Consider the following 21,658-nt stretch of genomic DNA (forward strand, 5'->3'; position numbering starts at 1 on the left):
GAAACTTCAAATACATTTATTTTAGAAAATGAAATTTCACCATAATCCCACACTGCTCTCCACTCCCACCCCACCCCAAAATACAGACTCAATGATTAGTTTTGTGTTTGTTCTCCCAGATTATCTAATAAATATACTAATACATATCTATGCATACAATTTTTGTGGATGTGAAATGTTACTGTATACATACTCTTGTAACTTGATTGTAACATTTTTAACGTTTTTGACTCCTACAAAAGGCCATTGCTTTCCCCCATAGGGAGGGCCTAGCAAAAAAGACCTTCATTTCATAGGTCTCTACATGTTAAATGTAGTGTTTTTCTTTGCTGATAAGCATTTCCTCTTGCACCAAAAGACAATATTTTAATAGATTGGGTGTGGTGGCTTGTGCCTGTAATCCCAACATTTTGGGAGGCGAGGAGGGAGGATTGCTTGAGGCCATGAGTTAGAGACCAGCCTGGCCAAGAATTATACACATTTTAAAAAATTAGCTGGGTGCTAATTTGTAGTAGTCCCAGCTACTCGAGAGGCTGAGACAGGAAAATTGCTTGAGCCCAGGAGTTAGAGGTTATAGTGAGCCTGGATCGTGCCACTGCACTCTAACCTGAGTGACAGTGAGATCCTTTCTCGAAAAAGAGAGGAGATAAAGGAGGAAAAATGAAGGAAGGGAGGGAGGGAGGGAATATTTTAACAACATTTGCTGGTATTATTTTTTACTAAAATCATACATTCTCTAACTTTCAGCCTAAGTTCTTGTAGCCTGAATTCTTTCTGCTACTGAAAGGAAAGCAGGTCTCAGTGGGACTCTGGGTGGTAACTGGGACTGAACAGTGACTTGGTGTGAATTAAGGCTGCCCAAAGAGTGGCCAAAAAATGAGATTATAGGAAGATTTGAGCAGTGAGTGGCAATGGTCTATCTCTGCCAGCCAGAAGAGGCTCTGGTTCCCACAGTCATCTCGGATTAACAGCAGATTTCTCAGCAGAAACCTTACAAACCAGAAGGGATTGGGGTGCTATCTTTAGCCTCCTTAAACAAAATAATTGTCAGCCAAGAATTTTGTATCCAGCAAAACTAAGCTTCATAAATGAAGGAGAGATAGTCTTTTTCAGACACAAGTGCTGAGAGAATTTGCCACTATCAAACCAGTAATATAAGAATTGCTAAAAGGAATTCTAAGTCTTGGAACAAAACCTGAAAATATACCAAAACAGAAACTCATAAAGCATAAATCTCACAGGGCCTACAAAACAGTAATACAATGAAAAAATAACAGGGTATTTAGGTACTAACTAACATGATGAATAGAATAGTACCTCACATCTCAATACAAATGTTGAATATAAAAGTTCTAAAAGCTCCACTTAAAAGAAACAGAATGGCAGAATGGATAAAAATCTACCAACCAGGTATATACTGACTTCAGGAGAGTCACCTAACACATAGGGACTCACATAAACCTTAGATAATGAGGTGGAAAAAGACATTCCACGCAAATGGAAACCAAAGCAAGCAGGAATAGCTATTCTTACATCAGACAAAACAGACTTTAAAGCAACAACAGTAAAAAAAGACAAAAAGGACATTATATAATGATTAAAAAAGGAATTCTAAGTCTTGGAACAAAACCTGAAAATATGCCAAAACAGAAACTCATAAAGCATAAGTCCAACAGGAAGACATTACAATCCTAAATACATAATGCACCTAACACTGGAGCTCCCAAATTTATAAAACGACTGCTATTAGACCTAAGAAAATGAGGTAGACGGCAACACAGTAATAGCGGGGGACTTCAGTACTCCACTGACAACACTAGGCAGGTCATCGAAACAGAAAGCCAACAAAGGAAAGATGGACCTAAACTACATCCTATAACAAATGGACTTAACAGATATTTACAGAACATTCTACCCAACAACGGCAGAATATCCATTCTTCTCATCAGCACATGGAACATTCTCTAAGATAGACCATATGATAGGCCACAAAACAAGTCTCAATAAATTTAAGAAAATTGAAATCATATCAAGTATCTTCTCAGGCCACAGTGGAATAAAACTGGAAATAAACCTGAAAAGGAACTCTCAAAACAATACAAATACATGGAAATTAAATAAACTGCCCTTGAATGATCTTTGGGTTAACAATGAAATCAAGATGGAAATTAAAAAATTCTTTGAGCTGAATGATATTAGGACACAACTTATCAAAACTTTTGGGATACAGCAAAAGCAGTGCTAAGAGGAAAGTTCATAGCATTAAATGCCTACATCAAAAAGTCTGAAAGAGCACAGACAGACAACCTAATGTCACACCTTAAGGAACTAGAGAAACAGGAACAAACCAAACCCAAACCCAGCGGAATAAAAGAAATAACAAAGATCAGAGTGGAACTAAATGATTATTCCTCTTAAGTTTTCACCTACCATCTGTCTCAGATGCCCCCTTTCCTTCATTCCTTCAAGTTTAACACCAAGCCCACTATATCCAGTCATTGGGGACACAGGGCCTTTGTCACCTGAGAAATGAAACTGTGCTTCCTCCCCAGACAAGACATGGATGGCTTAAATATTAAACTATGACCATTTCTTTAAGAAATAAACTGCAGGAAAAAATGTCTTGAAGGGCTACATGGAAGATGTGTGAAGTATAGATCTCTAAACTTAGAAACAATCAGTGATTCTTAGGTGCAAAAGAATCATCTGGAAAGTGACTGAAAAATGCAGCTCTCAGGCCCCATTCTAAGGCAGTTGGCTGCGGGGGACAGTGAGAATCACAGTTGGAGAAACACTGGCTCAGATGATCAACTAAAATGCTCAGTCTTCACACATAAAAAGGATTTGGAGCAATGCTATGCCGAGTTATGGAAAGGTTACCACTCTTTCCTCAGCCTGATGCTGGATTCGAATTCGAATTCAGCTTCAGATTGTTCATTTCCACCTGTTATTTGTCTCAGTCAGTTCTTTCTCAGTCTTGGAAACCTGGAAGGAAAACACCTTTTCCTTTTACCTTAAAATTTTTGGTTTCTGTGCTTTTGGAGGTTCTGAATTGATCTTGGGCCTTTCTTTGCCCTTGAGGAGTGTCTCTGGCTACAAATTCAACATTTGATCCTGTTCCGCTTATCTATTTCTGTGTAAAAAGTTACTCCAAGGCTTAGTGACTTAAAACAATGACGTTAATTTATTTTGATGATGAATCTGTAATTTAGGCAAGACTGAGCAGGAATGGCTTTGTCTCTGCTCTCCATGGTCTCAGCTGGGGCTACTTAAATAGCAGCAGGAGGACCCACTTTGAAGATAGTTGACTCACATAGCTGGCCAGTTAGAGCTAGCTGTTGGCTAAGAGCCCAGCTGAGTGTGTGAGCTGGGTGCTTTCGTTCCTCTTGACATGGGTCTCTCCGTTTCACAGGGGCTCCCTCATAGTATCGAGGCTGGGCTACAGGTGTGAGCATCCCCAGGGAGGAAGGCAGAAATGTGTGGCACTTTTATGACTTACTAGCTTTGGAAGTCACATCGTATAATTTCCACCATACTACTGCTTCAGGAATTCATAAAGTCCCACTCAGATTCAGGGGAGGAAAAGTAATCCCCATCATTTGATGGAAAGAGTGTATGGTTACCTTATAAAAATAAAAATAGCATGGGGATGGGAGGTGTTATTGCAGCCATCTTTGGAAAGTGCGGTCTGTCACCAGACCCTGACCTATTTTGTATTATGTCTATGGGTTTTTCTTAAAAGCATTAGTGATGCATATTCACTAATTATTGTTAGTTGTATTCCATCTCATTTTATCCTCTTCAGAATCCTGTGATGTAGCTAGATATTTTTGTATACATCCAACTGTGGTTCATAGACATGTTTGGTATAGCTAGCACATTATTTTAAAAATTGTGAATTCTTACGTAAGTAGTTGAATTTCTGGCTTCTCTTCACAACCATAAGATTGGATAAATCTAGGTCAAGCTTTCCTCCTATCAGCAGTGAGCTGGAGCTCAGTAGTGGTGGCTCCCTTAGTAAAAGCCTATCTTCTCTGTTTGCCACAGTTCCCACCACTCCCTGTTACCACTTAACTCATTACATTTTATGTCCCACAAGCATTTGACATTAAGGTTTTCCACCTTAGAAAAAATAGGCCCAGATTCTACTATGGAATATTGTAATAGTCATACCCTTAATTTGGAGTTTCTGAAGTACTTGCTATACATAGAAAGCTACATTTTGGGGTTTCTGTTTTAATCCTCTCTCTTTTGGGGAGACTGTAAGGTTGCTGTTTCTTGTTTGAAGGGCACCTTCAGCTGTCCACTGACTGAAATGAAGATATGCCTTGAATCCTAGAATGGCCCAGCTGCACAGTTCTAGCCCTTCCCTTCCAGGCTGGCCCTTCTGGAAATCCCCAAGATGGAGCAGAACTCTCCTTAATCCCTTGAATTTGCTCTCTTCACTGCATGATCAACACTGGATCCGTATACCTTGGAATTCTCAACAGGAGTAAGGGCAGCTCATACAGGGAGCACCAATGTCAAAGTTTTCTAACACCACCATCTTGCCTAGAGCCAAGTCTGCACACAAAGACCTCCTCTCTGAAAGATAAGTGCCCAGTGTTCATCCACTGTTCGGAACCAGTTCTCAATATTCCTAATGGCACAATGCTCGCTTTGTTCTTTCAAGGGCTCTTGGTTTTGTTTCCAAAATGTCAACAGATAACTCTTTAGTGTTGATTAAACAAGCAACAGCATTGCCTAAGGAGAGCATCGGCTGCGTGGTCTTCATCAAGCCCACTACAGAAGCTCCAGCCTGCACAGAAAGGACAGTCTGGGCCTGACTAGGCAACTCTGTCTAATCAGGACACTTTTTTCCCCTTTGGCTCTTGGGTTTTTCTTTAGCTCTTTGATGCTGGGAGAACTGCTCACCCTCAGCATGGCTGGTGCTTAGGAGTAGGAAAAGTCTGTGGTTTTACTCCTCTTAACCTTCTAAGTAGTCTCTGCCACCAAATTAGGACATTCTGTGGCAGGCAGTTCCCCACTTGATCCTGCTCCATCACATTCTCTGTCTTCCCCTCATCAATAACCATAATCCTAAATTTTATGTTTATTCTCTACTGTTTATTAGAGATTTTACTATCTATTCTGGATATCTATGGCTTAACAAAATGCCCCCAAATTTAGTGGTGTCAGTCTTTTTTTTCTTTACAAATCCATTATTTGAGCAGGGTTCTATAGGGAAAACTCATCACCACTTCGTATAGTATCACCCATGCAGCTCAACTGAGGGCTGTTGAATCCGCTTCGAAGATGACTCACTGCTGGCTGGCTGTTAATGCTGGGTCGAGTCCCTGGGACCTTGGTTTGTCTTCACATGGGCCTCTCCCTGTGGCCTGGACTTCCTCACAACATGGTAGACAAGTTCTAAGGGTAAGCATCCCAAGAGAGAAAACCAGGCAAGAGAGCAAACCTTGCTTTTTGTGACCTAGCTTCAGAAATCACATAGTGCCTATTAATAGAAGCAGTCCCAGAATCCCACCTGGGTTCAAGAGGAGAGGATACTGACCACACTCTCTTTGATGAGAGAGTGGTAAGGTTCTGGAAGAGAGATGGGAGCAGAAATGTTGTAGCTATTTAATTTTGCATGTTTTACACTTTATGGAAACATCCATACTAAATATGTTTTTCTGCAATTTTGTTCCCTCAACATTTATGAGTCACTTATATTGTTGGGAAAAGTTCATTTCTTTTTAGAATTGTATAATATTTCATTGCAGTTATTTGCTGCAATTTCGTTATCTGTTATTTTGTTGAATGTTTGTGCTTTTTCTATATGTTTCCAGTCCTTTTTTCCTATGTATTTATGCTTTTTGCTATTTTGTACAGCTGCTCTGAACATTTTCATAGAACTCTGCACATGAGCCTAGGGCAAGAATTCGCAACCAGGGTGATTTTTAGCAGTGTCAGAGGCATTTAGCAAATGACCTACATACTTTTTATTTTCATGACTTGGGTAGGAGGCATTGGTACTGACATATACCAGGTAGAGACTACGTATGCTGCTAAACATCCTAGGGGACAGCCCTCTATAACAAAGAATTAGCTGGTCCGACATGTCAGTAGTGCTGAGGTTGAAAAATCCTAGCTTAGGGTATATATGGAGGAGTAGAATTCTTTCTCGATGATAGGATATTCACAGTTTCAACTTTACTATATAATACTAAATTGTTTACCCAAGTGGTTGAGCAAGTCTATACTCTTACCAAAGGGATGCTCCACATCTTCTGATATTGTCAATCTTCTTAGATTTTGCCAATTCATGTTTTTTTTTTTCCTTCTGAAATTCATGTTTGTGTGCTTTGTCTATTTTTATAGTCGATTTTTATAGGATTGATTCGTAGGCATTATTTATATATTCTGGATACTAACTCTTTGGTGGTTGTACATGTTGAAAATATCTCCTCCCAGTTTGTGGCTTATCTTCTCACTTCTTCCTGGTTCCTTTGATGAACAGATGTTCTTAAGTTTCATGTAGTTAAATCCATCAGTCTTATACTGTCCTTTAAGGTTTGTGATTTAGGGTTATCATTTAAGAAAGAATGCCCTGCCCTGAGGTTCTCATTGCTTCCCAAGCCTGGCAGCATTTTGGGGTTTTATCTTTTCCAGCTGGCAAGACCTGGAGTTCCTCTTGCTGACCCCAGAGGTGACTGACCTTCCTTATTCTCCACTGTGTTTTCTCAGTCCCTGTGAACACGTAGACTAGATTTCCTAATGTACTCTATTTTCCTTGCTGAGATCGGGCTCTATCTAAAACCTCTGTAGCCCTCTCTACCCAGGACTGGACTCTACTTTAGTCTGGGGACCGGCCTCGAACTGACTTCTCTGGAACCACAGTGCTCCACTTAGCATCAGCACTGCTGAAGATGTCCCTTAGATATTAGCCTTGCCAGGATTGAGCCCCAGTTTTCTATAGTACTTGGATGGTTTCATTTGTACTTATGTGGGGTATTCTCCTCTAGGGCTAAAATCAAGAGTGGGGTAAAGCTGAAGATGCCAAGTGGTGCCCAGGGAACACTGCTGCTCACAAGAGGGGCACCCCAAAATGAGCCTATCTTCTCTGACCACATACCTTCTAGCCAGGCCTACCTATCCAGTGCCCCTCAGAACTGATCATTACTAAACGACAGCCTTGGTGAAGTCTGCTCCATCCAGGGAAATCATTCAGAGTTAATTTTGCTCCCTTTTCCCTCCATTCCGATTCTGTCCACATCCTGACTTCTGATATTTTCTCCCTTCTGGATCCTCCTCCCACTCTTTAGATTTCATATTGATCTGGGTTTCCCTGGTGTTGACACTCAGTAAGGGCTTTGGGCAAAACCCACCTTTTGATTTTAGCAGCTCCATTTGCCCCAAGAAAAGCACCTTATCCTGGCTTAAGTCATGATGACCCAAACCCAAAGACCTAGATAAAGTTCAAGAGAGATGATTAAGATGCCTAACCTGAACAATTGTCGAGCTTGGGAGAAGATAAATCTTAAAATGGGGAACAGGCAGAAGGTGAAAGTAAGAGTCTAAAAAGCTAAACAGCAGGAAGAGATAGGAAAGTAGACAGGTAGGGGACGATTTGAGAACCCAAAATATATACATATGATGCAGAACCAGCATGGGAGGCATTATAATGGCTGACAGCATGGATCTCCTATGTAGATAGACCAGGATCTCTTAACCTTACTAATTGCGTGGCCTCAGGCAGGTTATCCTCCCAGAGCCCTGTTTCCATCATCTGGAAAGTGGGGCTAGTGTAATAACTTGCTCAGTTGTACAAAGATTAAATGATGATAAATATATAAAGCATTTCCATAGTATTTGACACAAAGTAAGTGTTTGAAATGATGGGCATTATCAATATTAATTGATATTAACATTAATATTCATGGATTAATGAACAGAGGACCAGCTGCCCAGTTCCTTGATGACTATTTGGCACACACTGAGGGTCAACAAATTATGGCCTGTGTGTCAAATCCAGCTTGTTGGTTGTGTGGTCCATGAGCTAAAAGTGGTTTTCACATTTGTAAATGGTCGAAAAAAATCAGAAGAAGTGTATTATTTCATGATATGTGAAAATGACATGAAATTCAAATTTCAGTGTCCATAAAGTTTTACTGGAACACAGCCATACTCATTTATTTTGTATTGTCTTATTTTCTGCCTCTCTAAGAAAGTTTGCTGACCCCTGGCATAGGCCAAGTGGACTAGGGGCAGGTGCTTTAGTCAGCTGGACCTTGAAGAACTGGGCAATCTCCTCCACTCCACAGTTCTATGCATGCTGGCTACTCTTCTTTTCCCACTGTCCCTCCCCTGGAGTTCCGGAGTACCTTTTGGTCAAGCCTGTCCCACTTGACCCAGGGCACTGGGGTCTAGATTTCTGAACAATAAGCCAGATCATTGCAGAATCATAGGGGGAGTCAGGACAAGGCTGTTTTGAGATTAAAATGAAATAAAACCTGTGAAAGTGCTTTGTAAATGCAAGGAATGTTATTATTTAGCAAATAATGGTTAAATGGTATCAGTGAGGTTTGGATGTATTTTATTCTTTGTAAATTTAGTAATGTATGTTATGGTCACTTTTAACAAAAGGTGTTATTATCCAGAATACTCTAATTTCTGTCGAGATCAAAAAAGATTTTAAAACAAATGAAACCATCCACAATACAGGTCAGACCCACACCCAAAATGGAGTTTTGAGCTTCTAGCCCTTTCTGCAAAGAAAATCCTGGCTCTTCCATCTTGGATTTTTTTTTTTTCCTCTCCTCTTCACTTCCTGTTTACTATCTCCATTTTGTTTTCCATTCTCTGTGCTTGTTCTTTGGGCTACCTGATTGCTCTGGGTGGCCAGAGTAGAGAGCAGATGAATGTCATTGTGTTTGAAGAAGCCGAGGAAATGTGAGAGAACAGTTTTAAGAGAATCATCAGCCCAGTGTGGACATGTCCCAAGTGATGGTAAGAGTTGGAGTGGAAGGAACATTATGAGTCAATTCCTCAGTCACTATTATTGGATAACCAGGATTTGGCAGGAAAAGCAGAAGGAAGAGGCAGATGGCATAAGAATTAAAGGACATTTGTACAAAGGAGAGATGAGCAAAGTATCAGGGGAGCTAGGACATTGCTGATCGCCTCTGAGTCCCCACAGGATGTGGGAAAATGAGCAGCCTTCCCTGAAGAAGGTGGCAAAGGAAGGCTACAGCGGAGCCCTCTAGGGGAACAGAGGAGAAAAGGCTGAGGTTTTGGTGTTGGCTACCTTAAGCAGGCCCTGAAGGGTGGGAAGGAATTCCAGGAGCTGTGGGGGATGAGGTCAGTGGGAAGGAGGTTGGAAGCAATGTGGGGTTGAAAATGAGAAGACAAGTCCTGAGGGGTTTACCTTTCAGGTGGAGGCCAAGGGCAACAGGAACCAGAGTCACCTAGGATTAGCTGGTCCCAAATTGTAAATGAAGCACTGGGATCAGGTTGTTCCCATCCTGGGATTGCGGGAGGAGGGAGGAGGTGTGCATGAGAGGCCCTGCTGGCCTGGAGGTGGGTATTGCAGCTGCCACATGCCATTCCCTTGCTGCAAAATCCTTTAACAGAATGTCTGCTATCCAGGAGGACGTGCATTGGTGAATTTCTTCTCATTTCCTGAACAACTTACGCACTAAGCAATTACTTAAAAGCACTGAAGGAAGAGGCTCAGGTTTCTAATGACATTCTGTCAACATGACTAATGCTACCCTGGAACACCCTTCCCCTAGGTAACTGCATGGTTCACTTTCTTCTTCAACCAAGTTTCCCTCAAAGAGGGGCCTTCTCTGACCCCAGTACCCATATAGCCCTACTCATCCCTCACTATCCTCTTGCCTTGCTTTATTTTTCTTCATTTTACTTATGTCTACCGACTCATCCTGTATTTGTTTATAGCCCTGGCCAAGTTATTGGACTTTAGGAATGGCATCTTTCAATTAGAAGTTGTTGCTACTCTAATATTAGATTTTGTTAACTATCGGGTGGCCTCTTTTCACCATGCTTCCTATACAAAAATGAATTTGCCTAAAACTCAGCATCCACATTTCTCCCTCAAAGTTCTAGGCAGTAAAATCTGACTGTTAGAAACTTAGCTGTTTGCCTTCACCGCTCCTCCTCCCATCTTGCCTTCCTCCTTAACTGCTTTTTCTGATGTTGGCCAAGATATCAGAACCTGAGATCAGTATCAGAAAATTGAGCTCCTACCATGACCCCACACCAAAGTTTGAGGCTTTCAATAACAAAGATAGTTAGACACCCTCCTTTCCCCAAGAGCCTATATGTTGTGAAAGAACTGATAATTAAACATGATTGTATAATGATTTAATGAGAACCACAACAGGGGAGGTGTTACCTTCAGAAGGGTTTCCCTTGAGGAATGATACCTGAGTATTAAACTGCAGGATGAGTAGGATTCGGCTGAGAAAAGAAGGGTTGGAGAAAAGTGGACACCAGGGAAAAATCCCTGATTCTAGAGAAGTGGGTCTTGTTGGAGGAGCCAGAACTGCCAGGCACCTGGGAACCCAGTAGGAAGTGTGAGTCGTGGGTAAAACCAGGGTTGTGACAAGCTTAGAACCAGATTATCTTAAGGCAAAAATAACCATTTCACGGCTGCTGCTGGTTTCGTTGGCAAAAAAAAAAAAAAAGGACTCCATGATTTTAGCAATCAGGTTGTTGGTAATAATATTGGTATTATTATTCTGTCACTATTCACTATATGTAGTATAGGATTGACCAAATAAGTAATTGGCTAATGTTGAAAGAAACCAAGATTTTTCACTATAAAAGACATGCAAATATAAAATTGTAAAAATTAGTAAAAAGTCTATAATTCTAAATTTGAATGAATAATATATTAGTACAAACTGATGATACATTTTTATATCTTAAAAAAAAATCTATATCCTAGCTCTGACCACTATTAAGGCCTAGAAACAATGACTAGTCAAATGCAGGGCATGCCTCTACTGCTGGTTTGTAGTCTCTCAATTCTGTTTCCCACCAAATGGAATCAGGGGTTCTTGCAGAAATGGTTGGTCCAGAGCAGGAATTGCATATGATGAGTCTGAAACATGATATACCAGATAGTGAGGAAAGTGTCAGAGATCCCAGGGGTCATGTCAACAGGACTCAGAAGTCAACTTGTCAAGGCTTTCACTGGCCACAAATGGGACAATGTGAACATAAGTAAGAGTAACTGAAAAGGACTGAAATCCACATGAATCCTGTTGGAAATTGACAAGTTTATAATGATGTTAAAAAAAAAACAACACGATTGTTCACCTTTGGATGTAGAGGGGAACCAACTCTTCTGAAAACAGGAAAGGAATGAAAAGGAATCTACCTTTGCTGTATAAATTGAGCCTTGGGGTAACCAAATGGTAGAGGAGAGAATGTTTCTTTCCGTAGGAGTATTCTAGCCAATAATTTAGAAGAAATATTGGTCCAGGTGTGGTGACTCACACCTGTAATCCCAGCACTTTGAGAGGCCAAGGAAGGAGGATCATTGAGCCCAGGAGTTTGCCACCAGCTAGTCTAGGTAACTCCAGTTCCTGCTGCCGTTGGCCTCTACCCAAAAAGTAAACCCCTCAGGACATGTCTTCTCATAGTGAGACTTCCATCTCTACAAAAAAAAAAAAAATTTGAATTAGTCAGGCACAGTGGTGCATGCCTGTGGAGGAGGAAGAGGAGGAGCCTGGGAGCAATGGCTCATGTCTGTATGCAGTCCCATCACTTTGGGAGGCTGAGGTCAGGAGTTTGAGACCAGCCTGACCAACATGGAGAAACCCCATCTCTACTAAAAATACAAAATTAGCCAGGCATGGTGGTATATGCCTGTAATCCCAGCCACTAGGGAGGCCAAGACAGGAGAATCGCTTGAACTTGGCAAGTGGAGGTTGCAGTGAGCTGAGATCACACCATTGCACTCCAGCCAGGGCAATAGGAGTGAAACTCTATCTCAAAAAAAAAAAGAAAAAGAAAAAAAGGAAGCGGTGGAGGAGGAGGAAGAGGAAGAAGAAGAAGAAAGCAGAAGAAGAAATATTATTTACAAGCCATTAAAGAAACAATTATTCTAGGTAACGATAATTGTATTAGTTTCCTGCAGCCACATAACAGTGTACCACAAACTGGCTTAAAACAGCAGAAATTTATTGTCTCTCAGCTCTGGAGGCTGAAATGAGAAATCAAAATACTGACAGGGCTGTGCTCCTCTGAAGCCACTAGAAAAGACTTCTTTTTTTGTTTGCCAGTGAACCATCCTCAGTATTCCTTTGCTTGTAGAAGCATCACTCCCTTCTCTGCCTCCATGGTCACATGGCTATCTTCTACCTGTGTCTATCTGTGTTCAAATTGTCCCCTTATAAGGACCGAATCAGGACCCACCCTAATCCAGTGTGACCTCATTTTAACCTGATTCCATCTGTGAGAACCCTATTTCCATGATTACAGGCACAGGGTTGGTGGATAGTTGAAAGTTCAACACATCTTTTTGGGGAACACAGTTCAACCAGTAATAATCATCAGGGGCAGCTTAGATCACAAATAGGAAGACACCAGACTTTATGTATTTTCTGACAGAGTATACCACCTATTGCCAAGGAATTAGATAACAAATCAAACTAAGTCTAGATCTATCTACCAATTTACGGGAAGTAGAGAGTACAGAAAGGCATGTTAAAAATTACCTCAGGCAGTAGAATCAGCAAGATCCAGAATGCGGGAAACTCTGCAAAACAAATGACTTGGTTGCTTCGACAAATAAATTGCAAGGAAATTCCAGGAGAGAGCTCTGTAAATTATAATAAAATGGACATAAAATTCATAACAACTGAATACAATATATAGATTTTGTTTGAAAATTTAAATACTAGATATTTAATAAAATAAAGGGCTATTGACAATTTAAAAAATCTTAATGATGTTGTGGTAATGTTTTAAAAAAGAGAGAGTCCTTAACTTACAGAAATACATTTCCTCAGATAAAATGGCATGTTTGGGGATGGGAAGACACTAGGGGGGCGGGTTGGGTGTGAAACAAAGTTAGCCAAGTTAAGTAATGAAGCTTGGTGGTGGGGACATGGAGATCCATTATATTATTTTCTCTGCTTCATATGCAGACATTTTTTAGCCTATAAAATTAAAAAGAGTTAACATGCAGTATGTTTAGTTAATGCTTCTCAGCTTGGGAAGTGTCAGACCCTATCTGACACTGCGGAGGACACCTCCCTCCCTCACCCTCACTGGCATCTGCTGTTCTAGATACTTTCCTAGGAAATTAAGTTTCTCTTTTCAAACTTACTCACTGCAGCTTGATTGCTGATGAAGACCTTTTGTTTGTAGGAAGCACCTGGCTAGCTGAAAAGAATATTTTTCATTAGGCAAGAAAGGAATTTTTCAAAACTCCTTATTATAAAATGCTATATACATACACAGAATCAAAAAGTGCAGAAAAATTAAGATCACACCTCTGCCGTTCTAATTCCTAGAGTCTTCACTGCTTCAAGTTTCTTGTGAATTGCTCCAGACATTTTTCTAAGCATATACAAAAATAGACATGATTTGGACCTCGCTTTAAGCCTAAGTATGTTTGCAACTTTGCTTTTTTTTTTTTCCACCTAGCAATATATCTTAGAGACATTTTCATAGCAGCAAATACACATCCTTCTCTTTTTTGTTCCATTATATGGAAAATTATATTTATTTCAAATCGGTCCCTGATTGGCAGGCACTTTTTTCCCAGTGATTTCTTCTTAGAGATAATCCTGCCACACCCCTTCTTGAACACATATAGAAAATGAATTTTTAAAAAAATATGCATTTCTTAAGAAAGCCCCTCCTTTATCCTTCCAGCTCAGGACAGGAAGCACTCCATGGTATGCAGCAAGCACACAACAAACATCCCGGACCTGTCTGCATCACCCTGTGACTCATCACCTGCACGAGTGCTGTTCAGGTAGAGGCTGGAGCAGTAAGGAGCATGCCTGGCTCTCAAGGCACGTGGAGAGCACCAGCGCACGAGCGCCTGAAAGTGCACGGCTGCTCCCAGGCTGAGGGTGCTTGATACGCCCCCGAATCCCCTCCTGTATGATGCCCCAGCCCAGAAGAGATAAAAGCATCAGCACCAAGAGATTCACCTGCCTCCTGTCATTAGGTAAGTTCGCAGGCACTGGCGTTGAAAGATTCTGGGACTGAGGTATATTAAACTCAATTAAATTTACCTGCTGCAACAATTGCTCAGTTGGTGGTGTGTCCAAGTTAAGGCACTAAAATGCTAATATGCAGCACCAGTGCCTCTGATGGCTTAGCGGCTTCTCTGAAAGTGGGTAACCAGAGTAAGCTTTTATTTTAGCGTATGCTATTTTTTTAAAAAATGTGGTTTGTGTTTAATCCTCTGGAAGTCCTGTGTCAGAATGGCTTTTCTTTTCTGCTATGTGGGACTTTATACAAGACATCTCTTGCCAGATTTTGGAATTTTCTGGCAAGGAAGAGAAGCAATTTGAGTAACCTGGCCACAGACAAATACATTTCACTTCAACAAAGCCTTTTCAAATGTCATTGAAGATGTGTGAGAAACCAGATAGAAAGCTATATAAAATGCTCTTTGAAAAGGTATTCTCTCATTGACTGCTTAGTGAAGCTCTTGCCATCCAATCTCCTGAATGGGATAGATAGCTTCACGCCGTCTCTTTGCCAAGGAGAGGTTTGTTAGACCACAGGGACAGGGCTTGGGAGATGGTCAGCTGACCCAGTACAGGCTATGTGGGGCCTCCTTTACAGCCTGGACAATAAGTATCAGGGCTGGGAGCAAAATGTACATGATTTGGGTTGCTTGTCTTTTTCTTTTTCTATCTATCTTTTTTTTTGAGATGGAATCTTGCTCTGTTGCCCAGACTAGAGTGCAATGGCACGATCTCGGCTCACTGCAATCTCCACCTCCCAGGTTCAAGTGATTCTCCTGCCTCAGCCTCCTGAGTAGCTGGGACTACAGGCACACGTTACCACGCCCAGCTAATTTTTGTATTTTTAGAAGAGATGGGGTTTAACCATGTTGGCCAGGATGATCTCTATCTCCTGATGAACCACCCATGTTGGCCTCCCAAAGAGCTGGGATTACAGGCGTGAGCCCACTGCACCCAGCCACTTGTCCTTTTTAAAATAATTCTCATGTGCCTGTTTGAAAAGTTAATATATGCTTACGTAGTCTCTCCCTGAGGAGTATATTTTGGAGTTACTCCTGATTGCTCTTAACTTCCTATGTGAAATTTGGCCAATTAATAGTTATTGAAAGACAAGCATATGCTTACTTTAAAGGGACCAACAAAGTTTTTAATCATCTGACAACTTTGATGTTTCAATAACAGCATTTGGCTTATGAGTAGAGGCTACTCAGAAATTATCGATTTAGTGGGACTTGAGGTGGGGATTCAAGTGATGAATGGAGGAGGAGTTGAGTGGAAGTCCTGTGAGGCCAACACGAGATGCAGAATGAGCTGGCTAGAAGGAGAAGGCTGTTCTGGTTTTTATTTATTTATTTATTTTTAAAAGCATTAATATCAAGAAAACACAAGAAAAAAGAACTCATGGAGGTGTGCTGGCTTGGGTGAAGGAATGGACTCACCTAGAAGGTACTGGTCAGGCTGGGACAGAGCTTTGGACACAGTTCACTGCTGATATCCAGCACCATGTGGAAAACCAGTCCTAGGCTTTATGGGCACTGGTCACTAACTGATTGTGCAACTGGAGCCTGGTCCAAGACTTTCATGAGCAGGGTCCAGTCACCAGGTTTCATGGGGCTGTGGAAATAAATTCTGCCCAGCAACCAGGTGGATTAGGTCCCAGAAGACAGACACTGATTCTTAGGAAATCACACATGGAAGCTTTCTGTCTACACCGCTCTTCTTCCCACCTGCATAGTGGTGTCCCATTTCCTGTCCAGTCTTCCTAAACAGCATTTATGTTCTGAACTAGTTCAGCTCCATAGAGAAGCTTTTGTTAAGCACTCATTAGCTTGTAAGATTTCTTTTTCACCTATGAAATTCTCTCAAGCCTTTTGACATTATCAAGTGCCACATGATTGATTTGAACAACTGTGACTTTCAGCTGCCTGAAGACTTGTAATGCCATCCCTGTGGATTGTAGATTCAAACTCAGGCATCTTTTAGTCAATAGGAGGAAACATTAGAAAGGGATATAGGGTCCTTTCTCCCTGCCTTTGGGGTCTGTAAGCTAAAACCTGTTTTTCCAACTAACCTGTCAATCTTATAGTCAATCTTGATTCTAGTTCCTTTAAACAGGTCAATTTCCTAGAGAGGCAGAATACCAGGGGTGCCTGGTTTAGAAATCAGAAAGTCTGGGTTCAGTATTATCCCTACCACCAATGACTATCCATGGCCCTTCAGCAAATCTTTCAGTATTTCCCCTTAAGTAAGAAAGAAGAGGTTGGACCAAGATGCACAAAGATTTCAATAGCCCAAAAGGAAGAGCTGAAACTAACAAGATTGGATTTAAAACAGTTGGTTGCAGAGATAGATGCTGGGAAAAAGCTAACATTGCTATTCCTATAGAAAAGGCTCTGTTACCCTGAGCTGAATGTGAAACAAGAGTGAGCCATGGCTGCTGGTATAGTTCACCATCACTGGCAGCATTGATAGAAGCTAGGAGGTTATAGGCCTGCTTTACTGCGCCCTAGTCTGGCCATGGCATCTCCTGCCCCTGGTCTCACATTTTTCTCCAATCCTCTAACTTGTAGTCAGAGTGATTTTTCTTAAAATCCAAATTTGTTTGTGTCACTTTCCTGGTTAAAAGCCTTCAATGGCTCTCCATTGCCCTCAGCATAGAATCTTATACAACGTCTCTCGTGCTTTGACCCCTACTTACCTGTCCATACTATCTCTTATACTCTACTGATCCATAATCCTCACCTTTGATGAGGCTAGAGAAAATCATATCCCACTTCTTCCTGGAAGCCCCTGGCATGAAGGGAGATATTATGCCTCTCATAATGTCAGTGGAAGGCTAGGCATTTCAAAGGGAACAAGTGACAAACCCAAGTACGTTCAGAGGAGGGTGATAAGGATAATGAGGGCTATAGGAATAAGGTTGAATTACAAATAACTGAAGAAGCTGAGACAGGGAAGCCTGGAAAAAAGAGCATTGTGAGAGGCATAATAACTCACTTTCCTTCCAAGTACTGCCAGGAGGAAGTGGGATATGACTTTGTCCTGGCCTCACTAGGGACACAAATAGTATCTCTGGTAGGAAGGAGATGGACATGGTGCAATCTTAGAAGCAGCTTTGGAAAATGCTATGATGTGCTATATTTGGGTACATTTGGTAGAGGAAGGGTATACCATGGAGAAGGGATGGCTTCCTGGTGACCCAAGGAGCAATCTGGCCCTAAAAGGCCTCTGTGCTATCTCACGAATGTGATTGCAAGGATTCTTGTGTTGGGTGAGGTGTTCATGTAGATAAAATATTAAAGATCCTGCAGAACATGGATTCTAAGATCTGCAGGTCCCTGACAGCTCTAAAAATCTGTGATTCTTTCACCTAGAGAGAATCACACAACACCACACAACTTAGAAAACTAAACAGACATTCTAACTTATGGCTTATCTTCCTTAGCAGTTTTGAGTATTTTACCTATTCCAAATCTGGCCTTGATGCCTGGTTTACTTCATTATTCCACTGGGAAAGGAAAAAGGGACATAGAGACATTATATAACTTGTTCTAATTTTTGCAGATAATGAAAAGAGGTAGAATCTTAATAGGAAACAGAACTCTTTCAGTTCCTAGGCACTAAAGCAGACGCTTTTCTGGGTCCCTGATGACTTCATATACCAAGTTGCCCTAAAAAGTGTCATGTCTCTTACCATTTTGCCTGAATTCCATACATAAAGTTCAGTAAACAACTCTGATGGGTGGCTGTGGGTATGGGCTCTGGAATTAGATTGCCTGTGTGACCTTAGAAAAAGTCACTTAATTTTGCTGTTTCTCATATTTCAGCTTCTGTCATTTCCTCATTAACTTTGGGTTACATTATTATATCCATATTATTGATAGACAAATGGAAAGATGAGGATAAGGATAAAACAAAAACATAGTACATGGCTATAGTAAATGGTTAATAAACATTAGTATTATTAGTACTGGATGAGGACTGGACTCGAGAATAAAGATAATTGATTTATCATTCCTGTGTGAAAAGCAGAGTGCAGTGTTCTTTACACTGTTTTCTGTGTAGCCTCAGAATTTCCTCAGAGCTTCCACTGAGAGCCTGGACTGGGTTTAATGGGTGAGAGATGACACCACTGGCATAGATGAACTACAAGGGGTGGGGAGTATGCACCAAAATGGTGCTCCTATGCTGCTGTCTGTGGTCCTGAAATACAGTTTGTTAGTAGGACCTAGTTAATTCTCTAGAAAACTAGTGGGTACTCTATTGCCCTGTGTCTTTCCTGCCTCCCCAGTAACTCCTTGCCTATGGCTAGTCCTCCCACCATCTACTAGTTGGGTAAATTGCCGATAACCTATTGAAGCATTAGTTTCCTTATATTTTAATGTAGGCATTTTCTACCCAGCCCCTCTGTATGTTCATGGGGATGTTCCCAAGCTATATACCATCCTATATATATATATAAACTCCTCCCTCCATTCCTACCTGAGGGGCACAGTCAGAAAGGGGCAACATAGTGGCAACAAAAAAATGTTTGCCTCTGAGCTCCCTCCTAGTAGAGTTACTGGAACCCCAAGCCCGCTGAAGGCATAGCCCAGTTTCTACCTGCAGAGTCCAAGGGGACCCAAATAGATTTTTAGCAACCATTCAAGTTTTTCCAAGGCCAGGATCAGAACAGAGGCACTCTCTGCACTGTCTCCTTGTGGACTACGGAGCTGTCATTGCCTCTGCTATTACTGATGCTGTACCTTCTTTCTGGTAGTCCTTATGGTGGAGACAGAGCAGGGCACTCCTGCAGCAGGGTCACAGGCTCTTCTGTTACATGCATCGAAGTATTCTTTTGCTGTTTCAATTTAAAATCATCTCAAGCAAGGACTTGGGATTTCCAGTGGAGGCTGGGCCAAGGGACAGTTGAGCCACCTTCTGTCCCCGACTATCTTGCTCAAAAGCCTTTCCCTTTTCTTTTTTTTTTTTTTTTTGAGACAGAGTTTCACTCTTGTTACCCAGGCTGGAGTGCAATGGCGTGATCTCGGCTCACTGCAACCTCCGCCGCCTGGGTTCAGGCAATTCTCCTGCCTCAGCCTCCTGAGTAGCTGGGATTACAGGCACACGCAACCATGCCCAGCTAATTTTTTGTATTTTTAGTAGAGGCGGGGTTTCACCATGTTGACCAGGATGGTCTCAATCTCTTGACCTCGTGATCCACCTGCCTCGGCCTCCCAAAGTCCTGGGATTACAGGCTTGAGCCACCGCGCCCAGCAGCCTTTCCCTTTTCTGTCTCATAAGCCCAGACAGTGCAATCCATCGCTATTCTGGGTAAAGTCCAGCCTCCACTGGGCCCTCCCCAGGGAAGACAGAGGGGCATACTGCTTTTGTCCTCTTTCTTGGTGTCAGGGTTTTATCTGACATCCTGCAGCACAGCTACATTCCCAGCACCCTCATCAAATAACTCTCCTGGTGGCCCACAGGTGGGTCTTCTAAGGGCATCCCGTCAGCTAGGCTCCCTCTGGGATCCCCAATCCAACATATGAAAGTTCTGCACCAGAGGAGTTCCCTACACTGATAGTGTTATTATGAGGAAAGAGTTGGAAAACATTTCCTTTTCATAGATTCATAAAGTGGACAACACTCTTGGTGTTGATTTGGCCCATCTTTCTGTCTCCAAGTGGAGTTAAACTCAAACAATAATGCTTTATACTTAGAAAGAGAGGAAAACACCTTCTAGAGATTCAAATGCAAAAACGCTCCCTTCTAAGTTGGAGGATTTTTTTTTCTCCTACTGGCCACAGTAGGAGAAATTCTCTGGTGGTGCAATTTTAGTCCTTTGCCTATTGTTCTGTCCTCAAGGGGAATCAGAGAGAAGATCATAGCCTTTTTAAGTATTTACATCACGTTGCATTTCTGTCTGGCTGAGTTCTTCTCCACCCCTCTCCTTCACACACACACACATTCCTACCCACATATTTAGTCGTAAACTGTAATCACCTATGTCCAACTTGGCTCTTGGAAGTGAAGAGGGAGCCCTGTGTTTGCAATACCATGAGCATATTTTCCCCAAGAGCTGCTTATGCAGCAATCCAGAAATTCCTATTGCTCTGCCTTTTAATTAGTTCAGGGAGTTGCAGCCTAACAGTGTGGGTATGCTTGCCAGCTGTGCTTTTCGGGAAGTTATATTGCTGCTCCTTCTGTCTCCTCCCTCAGGGTTGGGAAATTACAGAGCCTGCTCTTTTTACTCTGCAGAACCCCAGGTGCTCCAGGGCCTTCTCTGGGCCGTGCTCAAAGGCCCTTGGGGACGAAGGTGGCAACACTCAGATCTCAGGTCTTGAAGCCTGCTGTCCTTGGGCAGGGTGACAGAGATGACCTTTGAACTAAAAGGGATTGTTTTAATCTGTGACTGATCAGTCCCCTCCAGTGACCTACTGCAGAATCAGTGCTTGCTGGGGACCAGAAGAGGGATTGTACGGCTTGAGAGGTACCTGCATGTCTCCCAGGCAGGTCCCTGTTTGTTCAACAGGCTGCCAGATACTTTATCTCCATGAAATGAGAGGCCTCTAGCATCCCCTCCAGCCCCACTTCCTGTGATATCTCTACTTCCCCACAGGGGCCCTGGGCTGGGTACGTGGCTGAAATTAAATCTCTCATTGCTGCTGACTTTTTAATTAAACTTTTTTCCCCTTCATATTTTGTTTGTGCATTCTCCCTCTGGGTGATCACATTGCACTTCCGGCTCTGGTTTTAACTTCTCCTGGTTACCAAGGTTCAGCACATCCCCCTCGTTAAATGGGTGGATGATGGTGTTTTTCCTGGCATCCTCCCACAGACACTTTTCCAGCTCAGCTGAGTGGCCAGTGCCTGTCTGATTTGCCCAAATGGGTAGTGTAGGTTTCTACCCCATACTTTGAACTCAAACCCATCAGGGCACAATTTTCTTTCTTCACTTATCTCAACCTTGAACATGAGCGTGGGTTCCACTGTTTGTTTCTTCCTATTTGTATACCTGCTTTTTGTTGGGCTGTTGTACACACACACACACACACACACACACACACACTCTTCACTCAGTCTTTAGAGCAGAGTTTCTGCCAGCCTTCCTCCTTGGCACTGGCTTCTCCAGCACACCATCTCTCTGCAAATGGGGTCATTCATTGTTGCTCTGGCCATTGACTCTAATCTGACAGCCGTGCAAATAGCCACTTGCTCGCCATGTAGTCCCAGCACATCACATTGATTTTCACCGAGTGTAACTTGGCAAAGCCTGAGGACAGGCACCAGCCCTGCCACGTTCCTGTCTTTTTCAAGGCCTAGACTAAGACAGAGCACAAACCAAGAGGCTCAGAACTCTTTGATAAATGATGTTTTCCAAAACTAGAAATAGGTATTTCTGTAACCTCTATCTAGTTTCAGAAGATCTGCCTAATTGAAATGTTGTCTTGGATGTT

At 42.1% G+C, this 21,658-nt stretch overlaps 1 protein-coding gene across 5 annotated transcripts in view; it reads left to right on the plus strand.

Moving 5' to 3' along the window:
• BCAR3 (BCAR3 adaptor protein, NSP family member) overlaps positions 1–21,658 on the plus strand; it is a 284,505-nt gene that overhangs the window by 37,196 nt on the left and 225,651 nt on the right. For all 5 annotated transcript variants that reach the window (XM_010343843.3, XM_074381403.1, XM_039460808.2 and 2 more), the window contains one exon: positions 13,894–14,194. In XM_010343843.3, the coding sequence (XP_010342145.2) occupies positions 14,128–14,194 (67 nt within the window). In that variant the 5' untranslated portion in view covers positions 13,894–14,127. The remainder of the gene's footprint in view (positions 1–13,893; positions 14,195–21,658) is intronic.

This window comes from Saimiri boliviensis, chromosome 11 (assembly GCF_048565385.1).
Source record: "Saimiri boliviensis isolate mSaiBol1 chromosome 11, mSaiBol1.pri, whole genome shotgun sequence".
Lineage (NCBI taxonomy): Eukaryota > Metazoa > Chordata > Mammalia > Primates > Cebidae > Saimiri > Saimiri boliviensis.